The sequence below is a fragment of the Fringilla coelebs genome (genome assembly GCF_963513975.1).
Source record: "Fringilla coelebs genome assembly, chromosome: 11".
NCBI lineage: Eukaryota > Metazoa > Chordata > Aves > Passeriformes > Fringillidae > Fringilla > Fringilla coelebs.
Genome location: NC_140037.1, coordinates 22762331 through 22785528, shown reverse-complemented (window position 1 = coordinate 22785528; position 23198 = coordinate 22762331). Strand labels below are relative to the sequence as shown.

At 39.4% G+C, this 23198-nt stretch overlaps 1 protein-coding gene across 3 annotated transcripts in view; it reads right to left on the bottom strand.

Annotated features, from left to right (window-relative positions):
• The window catches only part of DIAPH2 (diaphanous related formin 2), a 168100-nt gene that overhangs the window by 130797 nt on the left and 14105 nt on the right, over nucleotides 1-23198 (bottom strand). For 2 of the 3 annotated variants that reach the window (XM_084213270.1, XM_084213272.1), the window contains exons 2-16: nucleotides 21699-21731; nucleotides 19258-19434; nucleotides 18296-18400; nucleotides 14733-14753; nucleotides 10488-10627; nucleotides 10031-10105; nucleotides 9880-9949; nucleotides 9067-9203; nucleotides 8179-8290; nucleotides 5757-5867; nucleotides 3810-3928; nucleotides 2768-2884; nucleotides 2119-2237; nucleotides 1768-1832; nucleotides 1014-1118 (exon numbers count right to left, since the gene is read on the bottom strand). In XM_084213270.1, coding sequence (XP_084069396.1) covers nucleotides 1014-1118; nucleotides 1768-1832; nucleotides 2119-2237; nucleotides 2768-2884; nucleotides 3810-3928; nucleotides 5757-5867; nucleotides 8179-8290; nucleotides 9067-9203; nucleotides 9880-9949; nucleotides 10031-10105; nucleotides 10488-10627; nucleotides 14733-14753; nucleotides 18296-18400; nucleotides 19258-19434; nucleotides 21699-21731 — 1506 coding nt within the window. The remainder of the gene's footprint in view (nucleotides 1-1013; nucleotides 1119-1767; nucleotides 1833-2118; nucleotides 2238-2767; nucleotides 2885-3809; nucleotides 3929-5756; nucleotides 5868-8178; nucleotides 8291-9066; nucleotides 9204-9879; nucleotides 9950-10030; nucleotides 10106-10487; nucleotides 10628-14732; nucleotides 14754-18295; nucleotides 18401-19257; nucleotides 19435-21698; nucleotides 21732-23198) is intronic. The other variant, XM_084213271.1, reaches the window with a different exon arrangement.

Below are 23198 nucleotides of genomic sequence, written 5' to 3'. Positions count from 1 at the left end.
GCAGCATGTCAAACCATCAGAGGGGTGAGTGCAGCTAAAAATAAGTGTCATCATATTCTGTGGGGAGCATAACACTAGAGAAGGGAACAGATACCAAAATTACATGGTTAATTAGCCAGTGGTCAGCATTACCGTGAATGCCCTGTCATGTCTGGATAATCTGAACTGTGTTAGAATCAATAAAAAAGGATTAACAATTAATTAGACTAAAAGTGCATTTTTTACTTTGCACAAGGCACAATGTGTTTCTTTGGCTCACAAGTTATAATGCAACAATTGCTGGAGAACTCATTAAAACAGACTGTCACATTTCAGTGTAATGCTGGCTTGTAGGAATTTGTAACAAACATGAAAATTGGCAAGAAGGAAGTAAGAACAGGAGTGTCTGGGTCTCCACCTTAGTGCCCAAATAGGAAATGAGATCACAGGCTTTAAGGCAGAAAAAATAAAGACAAAAAAGCAGATCTTGCCTAGCATTGAAGGAGTACAAAATAAGCCAGACTGAGGCAAAAGAACTAAATCATAATATCTGTTAGTTCCTAAAAGGTATAAATAACCTGTCTAAAACATAAAGCTCCTGTAAAAAATAAAAAAGGCTTATATAAAGTGTAAGAGTAAAAAATATATATAAAACCAAGAGCCTTTAAAAATAAACACTTCCAAAACAAAAACTTTCTGCAAAACATACAGAAGAAGCAATATGAAAGCATAAACAAATACCTGCAGGGGAAAAAAAAAATATCAGGCTGGATGCAAGATTTTAATAGGCTAAGGAACATTTTTTCCTCAATAAAGCAGATGCCTGTGACAGGCTGAACATGCTACTATTTGTAAAATCTTACCTCCATTAACTATCCTTAGCAACTTATGCTGGCTGCCAAACAAATCAATACACCTTCACCAGACATTCCAAACTCCAGACAGACAAGTTACTCTGGGGCAATTTTTTCTCAACTCCTCCTCAAAAAAAAATCACCTCAGCTGTGGAACTTTATGTGACATTATTTTATTACCTGGGTCCGGAGCTGTTTGACTTCTGATTCAAGTTCTTTGATTTTCTCCTCTCGTTTCTGCAGCTCTGCTTGTGCCTCTTGTCGAGCTGTGAACTCTTCATCAAACTGTAAAGATTCAACCAGCACAGGAGAGTTTGTCCAGTTATGGCCACACCAGAGCCTACACTGGCAGGAATTCTTTGAACAACATCAGAGCTGCAGCAATTGATGCACTTTTAACCCTTTTAGAGGCATTTTTCTATCTAACATGTTCACTTTTAGCAGCACAGTTTCTTCCATCAGTAAGTCAGTGACAGAGAACCACCGGTTCAGGGGGGGTTCTCTGAACCACTCAGTTCAGGTTCTTCCCTCCAAGAGAACACTGCAGACTTCTCAAACCAAACTCAAGTACACATCTATTGCAGCAAGCTTAAATTCATTAAAAATTAAACCTGCAATCATCATGTTCAAGAACATGTTCTGCCATTTGGCCTGAAAATGCCTACTTAGACCAGACCAGCAAAAAGTACCAAAATTTGGAATTATTTCAATACACACCTCCATAATACCTGAACTTCAGTACTAGTGCAGCTAATATAGCACATCCATTCATTTTTTAAGCTTATACCTGCACTAAAGTTATTTAATTATGATTATTTCAGGGCAGGAGAGCAACAAGTGGAATTGTGAGAGCCACTACTTCCCAGTTTCAGCTGGGAAACAAACTGACTGTGCTCCTGTCAGGATTCTGTTCCACACCATGAGCAGGACTTACCTTCCTGGAAAATTCTGCTGCTTTCTTTTCACTCTCTTCTACTTTAGCCTTGTCCACACATGCATCTAGAATTTAAATAAAATACCACACACAGGTCCAGTCAAACATATCACAGCTCTGAGGTGCATCCAACCATCATTATCCTGTGAGCCCATGACACAAAAGCAACAGGCTTTTTTTTTTTGACCCTGGCTCATTTCATTAAAGGCCACAGCATTGGTCTGCTACTCCACAAGCCCACCTGTAGCTCACATGCATATTTCCAGAACACTGACAAAATTCCCAGCCAGCCTAAGTCCAGGCAGAAGAACACAAAGAAAAACAAGGTAAAACTGCTTAAAGAGTACAAACCAACAAGATGTGTAAAATTGATGTCCATCCTTCCTCTGTATTTAAAATCTGGGTCCATGCCACTGCAGTGCAGCACTATCTGAGACACACATTCTTCTATGATCTTGTAATACTGAGGTCTAAAACAGGAAACATTTACAAGACAATAAGAACATGAACAAGACTTTATGCAGTTGGGGAAAAGGGGTAACTAGCTCCTAATATCTGAATTCTACAACTGCCAGAAGAAGCACCAAGTTCAAACTGTTATTTGTAAATATTTTGGATGTGATGCCTCGACCTTGCTATGACACAGTGCTGCACATAAGAGAAGTTTACACTGAAAAGAGCAGATCCAAGGCACGTGGGAGTATTTTCAATTATCAGTTGTACAACTACCATGTTCTTTGAAGCAATGAATATATCAAAATTGAATAAAGAAAAAGTGCCCAACAAATAAGAGGTTTTTGGGATGAGGGTGTTAGACTAAGCTTCGCATCTTTGAAATAAACACGATTATATTTACCAAGACCTTTTTAACACTAATATGAAGCAAAAAGAAAAATAACACATCAGTCTCAAAGAGTGACTTTTTAGGCATGAGCTACTCAGTTTACCAGGTTCTCAACTTCTATTCTTGCCCTTAGTCCCCCTGGCAGCTGGCACTCACCGGACATAGTAATCGTTCCTGATCAGGAGGAAATGTTGGAGAATTGACAAGAAGTAATTTTCAGAAGAAGTATCTTTCACCATATTGTACAGCAGATGAAATACTTCGCTCACATCAGTGCAAACATTGTTAAGAAAATAGCAGTACATAAAAAACTCACAAACTGAAACAACAAAAGCCAAAAAAACCCCACTGCAGTCAGAACAGCCACCCCACCCAAACAGCTCCCAGCCAGTTCCCATTGCTCAAGTAAAACCCCTCCACACTTTCAGCTCCTATCCTCAGCAGTAAATATTATTTCTCCAGTAAGATCATGCACTGAATTTGTGTGCCCAGTTTATCAATTAGGACATGCTTCATTATCAATCAGAACAATCATATATAGACCTCATGTTTTAGAATCCTGTAAAAACATTTCCCACAAAGCTTTGTTTCCACTCTGAGCTCAGCCAGGCTGTTGGCAAACACGTGCTGGTCAATCTTTGTCATTTCCTAGAGATGACCCTTACTTGTAATTACCTGTTCTGCACAGCAACAACATTCCAGGAGATTTTACAGTCCTCCCACTGATTGCCTCTACCTCCCTCTGCTTCCTCCTAAAAGCTGCAAGCAGCCATTCTGAACTTAGGTAATTTAAAATTTTCTGCTCTTTCAGTGCTAGAAAAGGCACACATCTGTAGTGCTTCAGAACCTTCAAGAAATTTTCTTCCTTTTATTATCAAAAGTCATTTTTCTTCAAACTTATGATCTTCCACGGGTATAATTTTATCTCTTCATGTATTATGAGACAGAGTTTAGCTTAATAAATGTTATTTATGAAAAATTAATTCAGTTCCCAATGACTTACATTTGACATGCAAATTTAAGCACTAATTATCCAAATATTTTCCAACAAAAAAGGCAACTGGAGAGAAATCTGCTTGACAAAGCCCCTGGTAAGACATACAACTGAGACAAATAACCTGCACACAGAGCACTGTAATTTCCATTTAATAAAGTTCTGAAACAACACAAGTTATAACAGCATTTCCTTAAAGGATATTCCATTTCAGCTTTGATGTCATTGAGACGATGTGACAGTTCAAAGTGGTCTTCATCTTTGTTCTCATCAAACACCCTCAGCTGAATATCAAGCTCCTCATTTTCCTTATCTTTCAAGGCCTGTTTTTCAAGGTAGAGTACATCTTAATTTTTCCTTTTTTAAAGCAAGAATTACCCCCCTGAAGGACTGCATCATGATGAAATATAAGACATTAACCTTTAGAACAGCAGTAAGTTTCAACTCAGTGCCTGGGCTTTTTTTATTATAATGATTCAACTGAGAAAAACTAAAGGCAAAACATCAGCTTACAGGGCAGGTATGGGCTCCAGAACAAACAAGAAGACTTCCAGCTGAATCCATTTCTCTTAATGGGACACAGAAGTTCCTGCTTGTTAATGTCAGAATTGCATTAAAAAAACCACAATAGGTATACTTCAAAAAATTACTTGACATGAACTTAAGAACTTTAAAGAAGTGTAAAGAATATTTGTTTAAAATTTCTGTTCCTCAGTTAACCTAGACCATGGCATTAAAGCATCCACAGTACAAGAAGAAATACAGAAGAGAAAAAAAACCAAAAAAACACACAAGTTAGCATTTGGAGCAGAGGAAAATGTGCTTTTCTTTTAAGAAATGTAAGGACTGGTCCTAATTCCCAGAGTCAAGTTTAGCTTCCTACCAGGCAAAGCACATTAAAAAAGTTCCTCCCCATCCATTGATGGGAATGCACTCCATGACTGAAAGGGAGCCTGGATTTGTCCTGGCTGGGTGCAGCCAAGTGTGCTTCCCTAAAACAGGAGCAGCCTGTGCCAGCTCCAGGGGCTGAAAAGCAGAGCAGGCAGCTCTGCATCTGAACAGATTAAGAGCCAGAGCTCTGGATCCCCCTCCTGACTCTTTTTCAACACATTAGCTGTTCAACATTCTTAAAATAGACTGTTATCACCAAATATTAATTGCTTTTACACTCAGATCTGTATGGCAGATGTTGGTACACTTTTCCAAATTTTCTATCATATCATGATTTGTTACAATTCAGTTGCTACCTAATGCACCCCCAGTTCTGAAAGTTTTAAGGCATTTATTGATTCTATAAAATAACTTTCAATTGATTAAAAAAAAAAAACAACTTGAGTTCTTGAGGCTTTCAGATGTTCCTCAGCAAATAAAGCCACTAGATCATATTAATGTGTCTACATGATATAAACCCTAAAAATATCCCTAAGAAAAAATAACATCACACATCTGAAAGTGTCTCAAGGCTGAATGAGCCAAAAATGCAAGTTTTTGTTCCTGACAAATTGACAGTTTGAAATTTCACATCTTAGAAGTCATAGCAGAATAAATTCTGTTTCAGACAAATATGAGCAGGTACTCCAATTTCTCTCATCTTTTGTAAGAAAGCGATGAGTACCTTAAATACACCTATTTTTGGTGTAAGCATCAGAATGGTTTCTTGGCTAAGAGCTACAAATCTCTCCCCAAGTCAGAAATATTCCTGTCTGTGCAGCTGCATGAAGACAGACATGCAGCCTCAGAATGAATTTCTGATTTGATTTTTCCTTGAAATGTCCAAATGCATTCTCAGCAGGCAGATTAAAGAAAACCAGATTTCACAGAAAACAACAGGAACAGCATATCCAAAGAAAGTTAAGCCAAGATTGGTTCCACAGCCAGATTCACATTCACTGCATGTGCATTGAGCTCATTATGCAGCATTTGGCTACCCTCATTTAATTTCTAATATAGTGACTTGTTTCAACTACTATTCTGGTTTACACAGCTCATGAGAGTCTGAATTTGTAACTCTGCAGGCTGAAAGCGGATTTGGGTTGATAATCTGACCCTCTGCACCCCCAATCCCTCCCATCTGCTCTCCTGGCCAAACAGTTTGGTTATCTTCAGCAGTCACAGTGGACAGTGACCAGCTCCTGGATACAAATGACTTACAGGCAATATTTTCTTCAGGCCACAACGTAAAAACTCATTTCTCAAGTGTATCCTGAAGTCAAGGTCCTCAGGAGATGTAACAAGGGCATTGATGAGCTGCATACATGCCACCTGGAACCAGAAACACAGAATGGAAATCAATACTTTCACTCACTCTTTCAGTTGAATTATAAAACCAGAGATGGCAATAATTTATTATTCAGCACACATGCAACACTGGGGTTTATTTTAGCAACATCAAATACTGCTCTGTTTCCATATCAGGATGCTTCCACTGTATCACAAGAGTACCACATGAATGATCATTACAGAATAATGTCATGGACTGGTTTGAGCTGGAAAGGACCTTAAAGGCCACCCAGTGCCACCCCTGCCATGGCAGGGACACCTCCCACAGTCCCAGGCTGCTCCCAGCCCTGTCCAGCCTGGCCTTGGGCACTGCCAGGGATCCAGGGGCAGCCCCAGCTGCTCTGGGCACCCTGTGCCAGGGCCTCCCACCCTAAAATCATGCCCTAGTTATTCCCAAACTAAAGGTGCCCAATGTACCTCCTTCTGTTTTTCCTCAGCATTCACCAGTTTGAAAGCAAACTGTTTCTACAGTAACTAAAAACTGAAAAATCCCTACATCAGAACCACCCAATGAACACCCATACCCAAATTAGTCACATCACCAGGTGTTTTTTCCATTCCTGCAGAGCACTTGTGCAAAATGCCTGGTCTCAGGATAGTGGCTAATGCTTTAATTGAACAGCTGTGCACTTTAATTGATTTATTTGAAAGCAGGTAGACAACAGCACAACGCCAAAAGTGCTGATTCCACTTTAAAAGACTAAAATGGGACTCAAGGGAAATGGCAAGTTTGGTAAAAGATGTTAACTGCAAATAGAAGTAGCTTTAGAGTAGGACAAAAAAAAAATCAATAGCTGCAGAGGAAAAAAATCAGATAAAAAGCACCTTCCTGTTTTAATTACATTCACTATTTAGCTTTAATAGAACACCTTCTGGAGTCTCAAATTTCTATTAAAACACCCTTTCAAAGGCACTCTCTTGATAGAGCTGCATCTTCAGATAATGCAGTATCATCATGCTTGCTTGAATGATTCTTGTTATTTTACTACTATGACATGACTTAACAAGCCAAAGCACATGTCCAATCTGAAATTAATAGAGAGGAGAGGTGCCATCTGCTGTGATTGCTTCTGCCAGAGAGACTCTGCCTTAATGGCTTGTGCTAATACATTCTCAGCAAAGAAGGATTTTGTCAGAAACAAGGTAATGAGTCTTGCAACTGTGCCCTCACTGAGGTATCAGTGAGCTTTGGGAAGGGGAGGCTGGCAGGAATGGGGGGTGGTGGCTGTTGTTTGCCTTAAATCAACAAGGTCATGGAGTGGGAGAAACTCCAGAATGAATTCTTCAGTGATAGCACTATTAAGATTAGAATGTCATTTATAGAAACTTATTGGCCATCATTAGCTCATCAGCTCTGAAACAAGAGGTGCTGATGGTAAACACAGCATTAAGGCAGCTACAGCTGATGTGTATTTGAGCCAAGAGTGGAAAAAGGCATCTCAAGGATACTGCCCTGCCTGTATTTTTCCATATCTTTCAGCCAAGGTAGCTGAAAAATAAATTTTAGTACAAAATGTGCATAACTACTGTATAATGAGAAGGCCATAAGTCAAAGTCATCATTTATTGGATCTTCAGTCACTTGAACTCCATGCAAAAATGGCAGTACCAAAAAAACCCAACCAATCCCAACTAAAAAATCTCACATCTTAATGCCAGCCAAAACTCTGGTGCCCACAGAGCACAAAAACCTCCACCCATGGACACATCAGCAGCAATGAACGTGACCAAAGTCATGAAGCAACAACCACTGGCACAGATCATTTTATTGTTCTATAAAACTAATTCTGAAAGCCCACTAGGTTACCCTCAGAGAGGCCCTGGTGGCTGGTGAAAGGCACACATTGAACATACAGAGCAAGGAATGCAGAGTCCTTGCTGACAAAAGTACCAATAATATCCTGCTGCACTTCACTCATCCCAAAAGGAACCCTGCCAAAAATGGGCACACCCCATGCTACACCTGCCATAATCAGCATGTATCTGAATATTTCAGAGGCCACAGGTTCTGCTGCCTAAAGTACCTGAACATTACATCTGGCATCCAAGGAAAGAAATATCACTAATTGCTCTCTTTAATAAGGTCAAGATTTCTTAATTCTATTTTTGGGACAGGAATTGAGTTCCTCAACCTCCCACCACTAACAAGTAGAAAATCTAGTAGCAGTGGGTCAGTGGTATTTATTTCTCCTCTTATACTGATGAATAGCACTAAAAGATGTTGTGTGTGAATTAAAGCTCACCAAGCCATACCCAGTGTCCAGCCTTTCACTGAAGCACACAGCCAAACTCACCTGCAGCTGGATGAACTCGTGGTTCTCCAGGCCTTCCACAATCTGGGAGAAACGTTCCTCCCTGCTGTGCCTCTCAGCAGCAGTGGTTATAGCACCTAAAAGCTTGTCCAGGCTAAGAGAAAGACAAACTGTCAGGAGAGCACAGCACAGCCAACTTGCTCATTTTAAACATACTCAGCCCACTACTCACACATCTCAGGGCTTAGTGCACTGACAGAGTTTAAATTCATTTATCTACAGAAGCTGAAAACAATCCAAGAACCAAGTGTTATAAATGTCTACAAGATTAATGTTGAAATAAGAAAAAAGGGGGATTAAATCCCTATATTATTATATCAGCAATGAGACAACCAATGAGGGAAAAAAAATCCCTCCCTTTGCAAACTGTGCACTTGATATCAGTTGACATGTTTAACATCTGGAAATTCTAATAAACTGTCCTTTCAGGAATCAGAATGTTTGAATCTATTTATTGCATAGAAGACATGAAGTTTGCCCATTTGAGCCTTCAGTAAATAAACCCAGTGGTGAATTTACAGGAAACATGCCAAGTGATCATCTTTGTTTTAAAAATCTCATGGGCAGGTGCAAAATAACTCCAAGTTGAACTGTTCCAAAGCCCAGCTGTAAATGTAAACTCCTGGTTCCTGTGGTAGAGGTGATTTGTCCTTTCACACCTTCCACTTCAGCCACAGTGTGTAGGTCTCTGCTCATTTGCTTTTCTCTGATTTAATACTGAATTAGGGAAACACAACAGGTGAAGTCTCTAATTTTAAACCACATTATTAAAGACTTAACAGGTTACATTTGTTTCACTGACAACTTTTCTCACCTGTCTCCAAATTAACAACTCATGAGCACCAAAAAAAGCTTCAATAGCTCACTCACATGTTTTCCTCCCCAACAATGCAGATAGCAGAAAGGATTTTCACTGTCTCAGTCATCATGTGTGGTTGCTTTGGATCAATTGCTCTTGACAGCAGCAAGAGGCTCCTTTCATCTCCTAGAATCCTTTGCAAACCATACTGGCAGAAACAAAAAGCTCATGGTGAAAAGGCTGTGCTTGCCTTGGAAACTCATCCCCAACTTAAGATCCTGAGGGATTCTCCCAACCCCTCCCTCCCAGAGGGGTTTGGCAGCACTCCCCCAAAACCCCACCAACCCCCTGGCCATCACTGCTGGGGGACACAGGTCAGGGTCCCCAGCCTTGCATTTGAGGCTTTCTCCTGACAGAGAGAAACAGATTCAGCTCCTCAGGAGGACACCAGGACCTTGTGAAATCAGCACCCACCAAAAGACAAGTCAGGTTTCATTTTCTGCCTATATCTGAAACACCTCAGAAGTATGAAAAATCTGCTTTTCTCCCATTTCATTGGACAAGTTCTTCTGTGAGATTTTTCTAAACTGACCAGAAGTAACTATAAGTAACTTTTATGCAATTTTATTTGCTGGGGAAGATACATAAATAAAAGACTTCAGATTTTCCTATGAATAAAGCAAAATTACAAGAAAAAATGCAGAAAGGTTCATGAAGAAGACTCTCAACAGAAGTAACACTAAGTTTAGGACCTGCATTCCCAAAGAGTTAAACACTGGATATACAAGCTTTCCTTCCCTCTTCTTCATTTAATATGCTATATACATGTTCAACTCAACAAAACCCAAACATGATACAATATGTGAATTTAAAATAATACTTACTTTATTGTTCATAAATGCTTTGAGGCACTGGATAAGTTTATGTTGATTCTTCTTATCAATACTTTCTTGCCTTGAAAGGAAAGAGGAAAATCACATAAGGAAAGTCCTCACAACCTCCGCATCCCTCCCTACAAACAATCCAGGTCCTTACTGTTTCTTGTCCAGAAGCTTTTCCAATGCATCCAACAGAAGCCCAAGACCTTCATGTCCAAAATTGTTAACCCAGCTGGAAAAAAAAAAACCAAAGGAAAATGTTTTTAATTATTTCTTAATCAAATGCAGAACTTGCAAAGCTATTTCTCTGTTACTGCTCGTGCATCCCTTCACAGGCTCCACTCGTGGTCTCACTTCCCAAAAGATCTGATCAGCCACGAAGGCAAACAGTTGCAACAAGTACAAATTGCTGAAAGCCACAGACAGAGGTGAGGAGATACTGCAGACAGCTGCAAACATCTCACTGCTCCTGATCCGGGGTGCTGAGAACACTGCTCTCCTGTCAACAAGCATTAGCATAATTACTCTGGTTTCCAAAAAAAACCCATGCCCACAACTCTCCTGCTTGGCAAAAACAACATGATGAAAACTCCAGCAGAAATTGCTCTGCTTACCTGACTGGGTTGCTGGTTAGAGACACTCTCAAAGACTCCAGGCAATTAAGAAGCTTTTCATCTGAAATTCCAGACCGCAGTTCATGGATGTATTCTTGTGAGGACAGGGTACATTCGTGCTTGCTGTTTTTTAGTCCCCCCTATCACAGAAGGCAGAATGCTGCTGAGTGTTTGAGTGATCAACCAGTGCTTAGATGATAAAACAGAAGACTAATATTTCCATATGAATTTCCAAATCATAGTACAAGTATTCAAGATACCTGACTTGACTTGGATTTGTTCTGAGTGTTCAATACTTTTGGTTTTACATCACAAGGATAACTATTTTTGCTGGAATCTTTTTCACTTTGAGTAAAAGCACATATACTACAAATGGAATAGAAAAATTTCATTCCATCATTCAGCTGTATTAACATATTTAATGAGAGTGCATTATACATCTACTTCACAACACTGTATTGGAAACAATCAGAGAGAGACATACAAAAAAACCCCAGATCGTGCAACTTCCTGAGCCAATTTTTTGCTGTACCACAGTTCGTGTTTGACCCCTAATAGAGATCTCTAGAGGATCTTGTTTGCTGCAAAAAAATCATCCAGGAGATTTGACAAAGAGCTCCCTCCTGCTGAAGTGCCACTACAGAAGAATAACTACTTACACAGCATTTCACTATTAAATACCTGAATATCAGTTTTTAGAGCTTTAGTATTCAAACTCTTGAACAAGACAAAACATTTTTCCAAAAGGTGCAACTAATCTTTTGTACAGCTCTGACAAGTTGCAGCAGGCTTATCTCAGAAGAGTGGTTTTGATTCATTTGCAGCTCCTAAAGCTCCTTAGCTCTGAAGGGTCTGTTGAAGAGAGCCTGATAAAGATGTCATGGGTGCAAAGGCAGTATCAAGTGCCTGTCCTAGAAGAGGATTTATATGCATTTGGTTTTAATTGTATCACTTCCACCACAAATATTCCATTTTTTGTCTCTTTTTCACAAAGCTCCACTTCTTACAAAGCTTCTGGCTTGCTCTCTTCAAATTCTTACCATTCATTTTCCAAAAATGCACTAAGTATGGCTGATGACAAAATGACTTGGCTAAATTTAAGTTAATGACTTCGACCTAGGCAGATTCCAGGCACAAACCAGAACTGTGCTCACAATATACTTTCAGATTCAGAACAAAACCAGGACAGACTGACTGCAGTGAGACATCAGGGTCCTCTGCACTGTGTCAGCTTTGAAGCTGTTCCTTGCTGACATGCAAAGCACCTTCAGCTGGGCATCACATCAAAGGACCAAAGCGAAGATGAGTAAGAAGGATATAAAGGGACTTGAATCAGTCATCATCAACATCCTAAACAAAGAGATGCTCTTGCACCAAAAGAAAAAGGAATAAATGGGAGGGTTATATTTATAGGAGTAGGAATTGATTGTAAGTCAGATTAATACATCAAAAATCATCAAAATTCAGAAAAAATCATCACTCTGAAGGACCATAGGGTAAAGAAGTAGGAAAAAGGAACAGCTTTATCCCACCCATTGGATGGATGGGAATCAGAAAAGTGCACATCATCTACACAGTACAGAACCAACTGGGCACAAATGTTATCATTTCAGCCATTCCCCAAATGGTAAAAGAAGAGAACAGAAATGCTGCTGTGAGCCACAAAATGTACAGAGATGAGGCTATGGCAACTTCAATCAAGGCCACTGCCTGTTAAGCTAGACCCTGAGCAGCTCTCCAGAATGCGAGACACTGGCTTCTCCCAAGAGATGAGTTTGTCCTTCCGCTCCAGCCTGCTGCAAGCTCCACAGGAAACTTTGCTACTCTGGACTGATCTTTGCTACATATTTAAACCAAGGTGGGATCTTGCTGCCTCCTCCTTCTGTGCCATTCAGGCCATTGGTGAAGCCCCTCTCCTCTGCCTAGTCCCTTATTTTCAGAAGACCCATGACTCCCTAAAAAATAGATCAACAGTTCAAAAAGAACTGGTGGTGTGCTCTGCTAAGGCTCCTTGCCACTGCTTGCAGGACAGGCACATTTCTTCATTGGTTCTTTAAAAAGCAGCTTTAACTGCACAGCAATAAGGAACCAACTCCTCTTCCTCATTTTCCTCCTCCTTCAAAATGGATGGCCACTCAAGACAGCTCATAAAAATCTACCCTTGAAATCTTTCAGAGAATTTTCAGCTCACCAGGATTCTTTGTTATTCCCTGCAATCAATGTCTCAGACTCAATCCACTTCACCTCTAGCCACGCTAACTCAAATGCTGAACCAGGTGCAACTTCTTTTATTTCCCTATTCAAAGAGAGTTTGGAATACTATTCTTAAGAATTGCTGTCTTTATATGGATCAGATTTTGATACAAACATTTCTCATTTACTTTGACCTGTAAGGTCTCAGTGGAAAATGTTTTACAGGAGAACACCTAATAAAGATGGAAGCACAAGTGAAGTAGACATAAACAGAAGTAGAAATAAACATCAGAATGGTCAGAGATTAAACCAGTGCTCAAGAAGGAAAATCTTAGAAATTCCTTTATGACTGGCCACCTTCAGTGTTACAATTAAGGCATAGAATGATTGCCTGATGCCAACTCAAATGAGAGCCTGCACCACACAGCAGACCCTCCAGGGCTGAGGATTCCATGTAAAATTCAAGTAAGTTCAAGCTCCCAAGTTCCCATGAACAGGGAAACTTCTTCTCTGCCATCTCTACACCCAACAGCACTACCAGGAGCATCCCAAAATTCCTCTCCTCCCTGATCAGAGTGGATCTGTACATCTTGAAGGAAACAGCTCCACGTGCTGGCAGAAGCAAACAGGTCCTAAAGGATGAACCCTGGAAGAAGCACATGGAGGTGCAAGTGCTCTTTAAGCAATGATATGCAAAGCCATACACCAGGCACAGCATTTCTTATTTTAGTATTTGGCAAGTTATTTGCACAAAAACATGCTTTTAATGCAGAGTTGTTCTTGTGCTCTATCAGACCCTGAACTCAAAGGCACAGGGAAGAAAACATCTTAGAACTTCCCCCCTACCCATTGTGGGAATATCAGCTTGCTTTATAAAATAACCTCCTCACAAAGCAGCTGTTCAGGCTAATTCACACCAAAAGGAAATGACACAGCAGCGGGGATTTTTTTGAAACTGGTTTTAACACACTGAACTGGAAAATTAATAATTTGTCCCCTCAAAAATCAAATACTTTTAAATACATAAGCACGATGAAGATATTTTCCTCAATTAGGAGAAGAACCTAATTAGTGTGAAGAATTAGTGTGCACAAAACTAAAAAGTACTGGTGAACATAAAAGTCTCTTTAAAGGCCACTCTGAATAAAGCAAAGCCAAGAGAAAAATATACAAGAATATAATGTGTAGGAGAAAAACCTAACTACATCTGAGGTGGTGATTAGGCAGTTTGAAGTCATAGATTGTTTTCTATTATTTCTACTACAGAATTTAATTACTGAATATGACCTAAGTAGAAAGCCTTGCTGTACCTGAAAAGCCTGTTTTGGCTGTAATCAAAAATCAAGTCCATCCATAATTTAAAAGAATATTTTTGCTTTCAACTACTATTTTAAATCCATATGTAATTATTCCCCCCCAAAAAATCCTATATATGAGGAAACAAAAACTTGCTGAACTCACTCCAACAAATTAAATCCCAAATATTTATCTGTAATATTTGAATTCAATCAAAACACATAAAATGTAGATGAGTCCTTAATATGAGAAAAGTTATGCTCTTAGTGATCTCATCTTAAACATATTGACCTCCTGAATCCTCTAAATTAATTTATTGTCACATTGATCTGCTGAAGTTGGCATTTCCAAGACAAGCTATGAATAGCAACAATTAGAACATAAAAAATTCCCCATCTAAACAGAATGAAGTAAGACAAATATTGTCAATTTTAAATTTCAAGTGCCTGCCTTCAATACAAGGCAAGACAAGGTTAAACTGTATTTGTTGCTCATAATGAAGAGATGAGCTCAGTGAGTTTAAAGTATTTGGAAACAGACTCCTGAAAACTTGAAGAAATCCCTCAAAAGTGTAAGCAATGATCTCATACTGGTAAGATCAACATGACTGAGATGGCTGACAATTCTTTTGATAACACAAGGATTCAGTTGTGCCCACTGAATTTTTAAAACCCAGATAAAAGTGCAAACTATTCCAGCCTAATCTCTAAAAAGGGAAGTTCATAAAGAAAACAAAACTCTCGTGTTCGTACTCACCGGAACTTTACTTCCGACTATCTGCATGCAGTGGTCAGCCAAGAGAGGTTATTGTGTAAAAGAGATAACAATAACACATAAATAAACACAGCACAGTACTTAGTAGGATGTAGTTGCACACACATTTTTCAGTGTTTAATTATTAGTAGTAGTTACATTCTTTTATTACTTTATCAACCTGTTTAGGGGTTACAGCTTCTCTACAGGAAAACAGCAGCTCTACAGCAGGAGCAACAATTTCAAATTCTTATGTTTTGCTGGTGAATCTTCAGTATTTGACACATTTACCTACAAATAACTAAATGCCTGTCTTGACAGCTACATCTTGAAAGATTAAAAATGCCAGTTGTTAAAATTATCAGGTCAGATACTTTACATATGACACCGAGAACACACTAATGGCATACTGACTTCCTTGTATGTATAACAACTGCTTTTATTATGGAGCTTTTGATCTGTTTAGATGATGTCAACATTGAATTTAATTAAGTTTTTGTAATCAAAAACATAGCCTACAGTTATAACTCCAACTTGCATTTCAGAAAACCTCACATGACATTTTTATTCAACTGCTCGGTATGGATGCTTTTAATTACATGGATAATTGAGCAGTGATTTTCAGAATGCCATCTCCTCTTTACCACGGAACAGCATCTCTCTATATTCATGAGCAAAAAGGTGACTTGCCCCAGAGGTAACTGCAGGCAGGCACACATCTGTGCCCTGTTCTGTCACCCTGCACAAATGCCAATGCTGCTGGGAGCACCATGCACATCTGCTCCAGCAGTGCAGCCTCTCTGCTCAGCTCACCTGCTGCAGGCTGACAGCAGCCAGTTCACTGCACAACCACCTTCACCTGATCACCACTGCTCTGCTCTGACATCTCAATGGGACTCACTCTGCTCAGCCTCTACCTGCTTCATTTTCTACTATTGCTCTTCCATTTTTCCTTTAAGAACTCTTTCAGAAACAAAAGTCCCTGCAAGTCTTTCACAAGCAACACTTCTCTTCCCCTAGAAGCGCAAGAAGGGATTGCCATCACCAGACAATCTCCTCTCCTAATCTATTATCTTCTCCTCTCACCAACGTTCAACTATTCAGTACAGCACAAAATGTCACCAGGGTCAGTTCTGAAACAGCATTTCAATCCTTCACCAGTTCTCAGGTATAATTCCCATGGTCAACATCCTTTCTCTTCAAGTGAGAGAAGGAATAAGAAGCACAGAAAATGACTTCCCATGAAAGCATCCAGCTCATCAGCTTCTACATGTCCTCCGTACCCAAGGAAAACTTTCCTCACCCAGTGAAACCCAAAGTTCCTTTCTCAGAACTCTGAAGACAAGTGTTTCAGAAAAGCATGGTCAACATGCTGCAGACAGCACACAGGCAGAGAAAATAAAGCACCAAATTGAAAATAATTTGGTTAAGACAACATCAGCAAATGAGAGTGATATTTTCACATGAAGGGAGAGAGCTCAAAAGCCTAATTAAAACAAACATGAAATGAACTGCAAGAAAAGTCACATCAACTGTTAAATGTGTTTTGTGAGCTCTAAGCAGAAGGTCCAAGCATTTGCAGTGTAAAAAAGGAAGACAGATAATTATCTATGACAAAAGAAAAAGGCAGAAAATTTAAAGACAGATCATTTTGAATGCAACCAGCATTTTCATGGAAGAAAATCCTGAAGAAAGCAAAGTTTGACAATTAATGATGCAGTAAAGATTGAGTAGGGCTTGAATTCATTGAGTAGAATAGTAGTTGTACTAAACAGAAGATGAAATTACAAGTGAAAATGAGGTTTGGCGCCACCATAAGATCCCAATCAACATTATAAAATTAACCTCTGTATTTTAATTTCTTGGTTTTTAACAATCAAGATGCTAGCTATTTACAAGTTAAATTAGGATAACACAACAGAAAGGTAATGTGTATTTCTGAAAGATTCCATTCAAATGCTGTGATTCAATTGCAAGGAGGGTGTACTGAAGCACACAAACTTTAACATGAGCTGTTTTTCCTCTAGGAAAAACACTTTGCAATGCGTAAAACATCCACACTGGTGCTGACTTAAGCCCAAAGTGCACATTCATGTACGAGATCCTTTTGGGATAACTTGGTTTTAAATTATTAGTACATTTAGGCAAATGTCTTCCCAGTTCTGTTAAGGTTCCCATGCTGCAGCACACACGGGGAGCAATGCAATGCATGAACATTTCAGCAGCGAGCCATGCAATGGTAGCCATGCTTTCCTTACTCAGCTGCACAGTTCTGGGGCTGGAGGCAGCTACATTTCAATTGCAGTGTACGTGAGAGACACCACCATTGCTCAACTACATTTTGGGAAAAAAATGCAAATACTTCCATTTCTACTTCTACTTTCTACTGCTTCACTAAGGTATTTTTCCATACTAAGAAAAATCCCAGATTTAATATTGATCATAAGTGCAGATAAAAACCTTACAAAGCATAATTAACAGTTTCCAAAGACAGTCTAGTTCATAGTTCAGAACATTCACTGCCTAAGCTTGAATAATTCTCCAGTAATTTGTACATTTAGTTGGACCATGCTTAAAGCATTGGATCCCTTCCAGCACACACTAAAGGACTGTGGATTTTGTTTAAGATGAACTCATGCAGGAACATCACTCCTCTCAGAACTTAAATCAACACTTTCATTACCATTTCATCACCATTATAACACAAACTTCTCCTCTCTGACGTTTATAACGTTTCAGGCAAGGCATTTGCATAATAATTGCATGTCATTGTCATCTTAATTTTTGAAATTTAACTCTGCAGAGGTGATTTTCAAGGTCAACAAGTCAACTGTACTACTTGCAGTCTACACTTAAAGACTCCTTAGCCAGACACCAACATAATCTTATTTCTATATTTGCCATAGTCAATTTTAACACACACAAAGCATTGCTGCTGCATTTTATAACTAATTAGTACAAAAGTTCAACTGCAGAAAATAAACTGCAGCTCTTTACTACTTGAAATTTTATGTCTCTACCCCAAAAATGTTGGTGTATACAGTCTTTAGTTTTCTTACATTTCTTGCACGCCAAAGATGACAGACTTCAAAAATTCTGCATGAAGGGTTAATCAATCAATTAAATGACAAAGAATAATCAACATCAATGAAAAGTCAAAACATTTTTTCTACTGAAAATGTAATTTGGAACTGGTTTTAAGACCATCCTTTCACTAAAGGAGTCTAGCACATACATCGCTACTGAAACCACAAAGAAACTTTGGGTACCAAAAATTCTTAAGATGAATTGCACAGAAATATGCTCAGGTTCCATCCATGACTCTACATCATTGGACTTGAAATTTCTTACAGTTTCCAAGAAAGGACCAAGTTTTGACATTGCCCAGCAAGGGAAATTCAAACAAGCTGCTCAGATGCAGCTGCAAGCATTCCCAAGTGTGTTAGTAACACACATTCATTTTTTCCTACCACTCTTAGATAAATCCAGATTAAAAAAAATTTCAAGTTTCAAGCTTGAAAAGCCTAAGACTCCAAGGCAGGCTCCTTCCTCAGGTGAGTACTTACGGATTTGGCAGTTGCAGAAATGTACTGGACAACCATCTCACGTTTGGTGCTCAGGTCTTTGTCTCGTAAAGGAGCTTTACGTTCCTCATTCAGGTTCATGTCCTCCTGCAAAGAACCAGACCACACAACATCAGGAACACATCTCGGGATTTTTAGTAGTCTTTGCTCTTCTAAAGCTACTTTTGTTAAACAATTAATTTTCAAACAAACAAAAGTGACTTTTTCCAGTTTATCTGTGTGTTTGATTTTGCCCTACCTGATTTTCTCATTTAATTCTGTCACCTCAAGTGTTCATTGTTTTTGAGACTTACCCAAAATTTAAACTGCATCAAGGGGAGTTAACAGTTGTGAAATGTGGCTCAAGAAGTAAAACTAGAGGACAAGTGCAACAATTCCACATCGCAAGTTGATGAAGAAGCGCCAACTCTTGAGATGCTCCTGTGTTTTTAGTGAAATCTTATCACAGTGGACACCATTCCTGCACTATCTAATCAGAGGGCTCTTATTACATGGATTAGTAGCTTGTGGAAGGGATAGAGCTGAAACTGTTCCAACTAACGTATTTAAAACAAGCCTAAAAGTCAAAATGCTCTGCTAGAATAAATCTTTTAAGACACTTCTTTTAACTTGATAAGAGATTAAATACAATGCAGTCATTACTAGTCATGACTAGGCTTGCCATTAAAAGTCAAAGTAATTTCGGACTGGCACCCAAGAGCAGTCAATGCTCCTGCAGTCACTGGTGAACAAGCCTTGTCACAGAACTTTAGTGGCTGTGAGACAGACCTATTGTCTGCTTCAATTACCATTACTTGGAAAAGTTAAAAACGAATCCCTTAACAAGCAAATCAAGCAAGAGTTAATTAACACTTATCCAATCTTTCAAAAGACATTCACAGCTCCACTGAACAGAGCAGAGCTACCCAGTGCAACAGGACAGTTCTCCCCACACCACATCTTACCATCATTTTTTCAAAGAGATCCATAACTTCCTTCTCTGATAAGTTCATACAGCGCTCATCAACAAGTGCCTGGGCATGTGGGATCTCACTGATGGAAGGCTGAGAGTCAATAGGGTGCTGAATGAGAGGCTTCTCTTTCTTCACAGCTGATTTCCTGAAGCTTGTGATTCTGTCACGCTGCAAAGACATTCCAAAATAAGCAGAAATAGAGAGAAAAGCAGCCAATTGGATGGCAGCAATGCACGTGTTTTTAGTTAATTCAAGCAGCAGAGTTAAACTGAACTGTAAGTAAAAATACTCTAATGTTTAGAGATTACTTTGCACAGAAAGACAATAAGGTAAACTCATGACAGGTTACATGCAAAAGGGATTTAAATAACTCTCACTGATCCAAAATTGCACCAGCTAGGTTAAACTCTTAGCACTTCAAAATCTTCAGCTCATCTTCTCCCATTACTAATTATCCTGATAGTGAATAAATATGGTACCACAAAGGTAATGTCCACTGTTCCTTCCCCTGAAGAGCTGCAAGTCTTTGGAGGACAACTGGAAAAGGCAGCATGGGGAAGGAGGTACTCACAAGTTCATCAGGTTTATAAAACATCCTGCTGAAGTAAAAGAAAGTTTGTGGAGGAATTAATGCTCCAAGCATAGCTGTGAGGAGGAACTGTTGGAATTAGTGCTGAGCTTTAGAAAGGCAGGTGAAGGGTTGCTCCCACAGAAGCAGCACCCATGGTTAAACACACGGCCAGACACTACCAGGGCTCTCGGGTTAGGGCTGACACCAAGCCCCACTCCTGGGCTGGAAGCATGCTCAGTTACTGGGTTAATGTTGGAAATAACCAGCACCTTCCTTATAAGGCCATTTCTGTTGTATTTATAACACAGAACTCTATGCTGACTAAAGTCTGAATTTTTTCTTTAATTTCTTTATTTTTTATATATATATACATATATGTATGTTCAATTTGAGAACATCATGCATACAGCAATTTTCCTCAAAGAACTGTTTGCACCCACAAATACTCCTGTATTTGTTTCAGACACTCAACAGCCTTATGAAGATGTGCTTTCATCTAACAGCAGCTTATGTAGGGTTACCAGAATCACTCATAGCATCACTGTCATCTCCACCAAAACTTGTAAACCAAAATTTATATTGGCTACAACAAAACGAGGTCTGAAATGTCTGATGGAGACAGACTTTTGCAAAAAATTTTGATTCATTTGCAAAAATTTCGATTCATTTTAGTTTAGTGAGTCCAGAGTGGAGACACTAGAGCAAGAGCTGCGGAGTACGGAGAAGAAAGATTATTATTCTGTTACTTTGTTTCTTTTTATTTATTTTTGTTGCTCATTGCTTTTGTTGTTATCTTTGAGATCCTACCAGATTACCTTCAATCTGTGAAGGAAAGTGTCCCTAGATAAGCTGCATTTCCTTTGAATTTCTTTTGAGCTTTTTCTTTTTGAGGGAGGGGTTGTATGGGGGTTTTCTTCTTCCTTAGATATTTTTATATTTGTGGACAGAAGCACAATACCTATAAGGATACTGTTAATTTGCTTTCTTGGCAAAGCAAGAATATAACTTTAATCCATTTTCTATCTTATTGGAATAGTTTAAATTACACTTTTGGAAAATAAATTAGGGCATAGCCTGGTGAAAAGGCCAAGGATACAACAGTGTCTGAATTGTAGCCAATTGTAGCCAAGTGCAGTTTTATATTGACCATTCAACAGTCACAAAAGTCATTTAAGATCCAATTGCACCACACTGTCATCTGTTTCAAGTGTAACTTATTAACACCAAATTTGCTCAATGAGATTGCACCAGTGAGATCACTGGAAAGACACAAAGCAACCTTCTGTGTGATTTCCAGGCACCATTTCCTCATTTCAGATGTGCAGACAATCATTAACTAAAGAACCAGTCTGGCTTTATTTTGTACATATACAATACAAGGCTATCCTTTTAATGAAATCAATTTTGATACAACTTTCTGAAAAAATACTTTGGAACCAGTTTCAAAGTATTCAGCTTTATCAAGTTAGTGCTACTGAATACACACTTGTTCCTTGGCATTCAGTGGACATTTATTACCCAGAATGGTTCCACTTGAATCATGTGGCAACCAACTTTGAAGAGCCACTGCAGACCATTTACTGGTAAAGAGAAGGTCAAGAGAAATAACACTTCAGCTGTTGAGTAACAGTTTCAACATAGCTACAGTATTACTAAAGTATTTAAAATGTGCTTACGGAAGTTTCTCCAAATAGAAATCATTAATCTTCGTCAAATTTAAGTTATTTAGGAATAGTCACTCAACTTTCTGAAATCTAATGCTTAATATCCTTATAAGAATGTTATTTTGTCCACAACATTGAGTAAAGTAGCATGCAGCGTGGAGTTACCATTGCAAATTAAGATGCTACAAAGACCTTACCACATCATCTGCCAAAGTTTTTATTTGAATATTCTATTAAAAAAAAACAAAAAACAACACACACAAATCAAAGAAAAAAAAGACAGTGTTACCCACTGCTTCAGAATAAAGAATTCTATTTCATGTAATTGAACATTAAAAAGCATTTGAAATTTAACTAAGTGTTCTAAAACACTGCAGGCAAATGGACATGGAATGTCCATTTTTTCTGTGAAAAAGCAAGCTTGCGTCCCACTGCACCCTATCCTCTGGGTACGGAATTGATGCACCTGAAGCCTCAGAGCTGCAGCACCCCCAGTACTGCCCAAAGGAGCAGCCAGGGCTCCCAGCAGGGTTTCCAAAACAAACACAGACTGTGCAGGGACAGGAGTGCGTCAGCAGCTCTGAGCTCAGAGCTCAGCACTGCCCAGGCCCTCCCTCTGCCCAAACTTCTGCAGCCTCCTGCCAACTGCTGCTGGCCACTGAGTCACGGCAGCCTGGAGATGAACTGGCTCAAGTCACTGAACTGATGATGCACAAACCACCCTCCCTCCCTCCCTCCTGCCCCATAATTTCTTCCTAAGCAGGAAAATCCTGCTGACAACAATCACCAACATTACATTTTTATTCACGGCCAAAAAAGCCACCCATACTGCATGCCAATATCAACAGTCATTATTGAGGAAGCATTTGGTTCATGAACTTCGCTCAATTGACACAAATCAGTCGTGAATAGGAGTTCAGGTCTTGGGGGGACAGAATTTGAGAAGCATTCAGAAGTCCATGGGACAGCGGAGAGGACTGACCCCAGCTCACAGGTCAGTCCCCACTCATTCCCTCCCAGCAGGATCTTGTAGCCAATCAAAAGTAAAAAAGCAAGGAACACTTGATGGTTGAGATATAATGTAATAACTGATGGGAATAAACAAAATGAAGAAACAACTAAAGCCATCATTTGGTACCAGCAGGGCAATGCATCCCCAGCTTCTGAGCACCTGATGATTTGGAAAAACTGCTCCTCCCCACCCTGCAGTCCTGCCTTTACTGCTCAGCATGATGTGATGTGTTTTGGAATGTCTTTGGTCACTGTGGATGAGCTGTGTTCCCACCTCCAGACCACCCACCCTGCTCCTGGAGGGAGCTCACAAGAAGCAGAAATCCTGGAGACTGGGAAGGGCTGTTCAGCAAAAGCTGAAGCACTGGGGTTCCTTCTGGTTCTTTTTGGTCACAAATCTAGGACACAGCACCAGATGGGCTGCTCTGAACCAGCTCCACCAGAGCCTAACCCAGCACAGACATCTGCACAGCCAGGTGTTGACACCAACCTTTCATCTCCCAAACTGCCACATCTCAAGGCCCTTCCTTACACCTCTCCTGTATTCCCCTCACCTGGACTTAGTATGGAATTTATCATCCTGAAATCAAAACTAAGATGTCCACTTACCACTCTGGTAAAAAAACCTTTTAATTGAGACTGCAGAGAAAAAATGAAGTAAAGCCTGACCCTGTTTTTAATAGAGA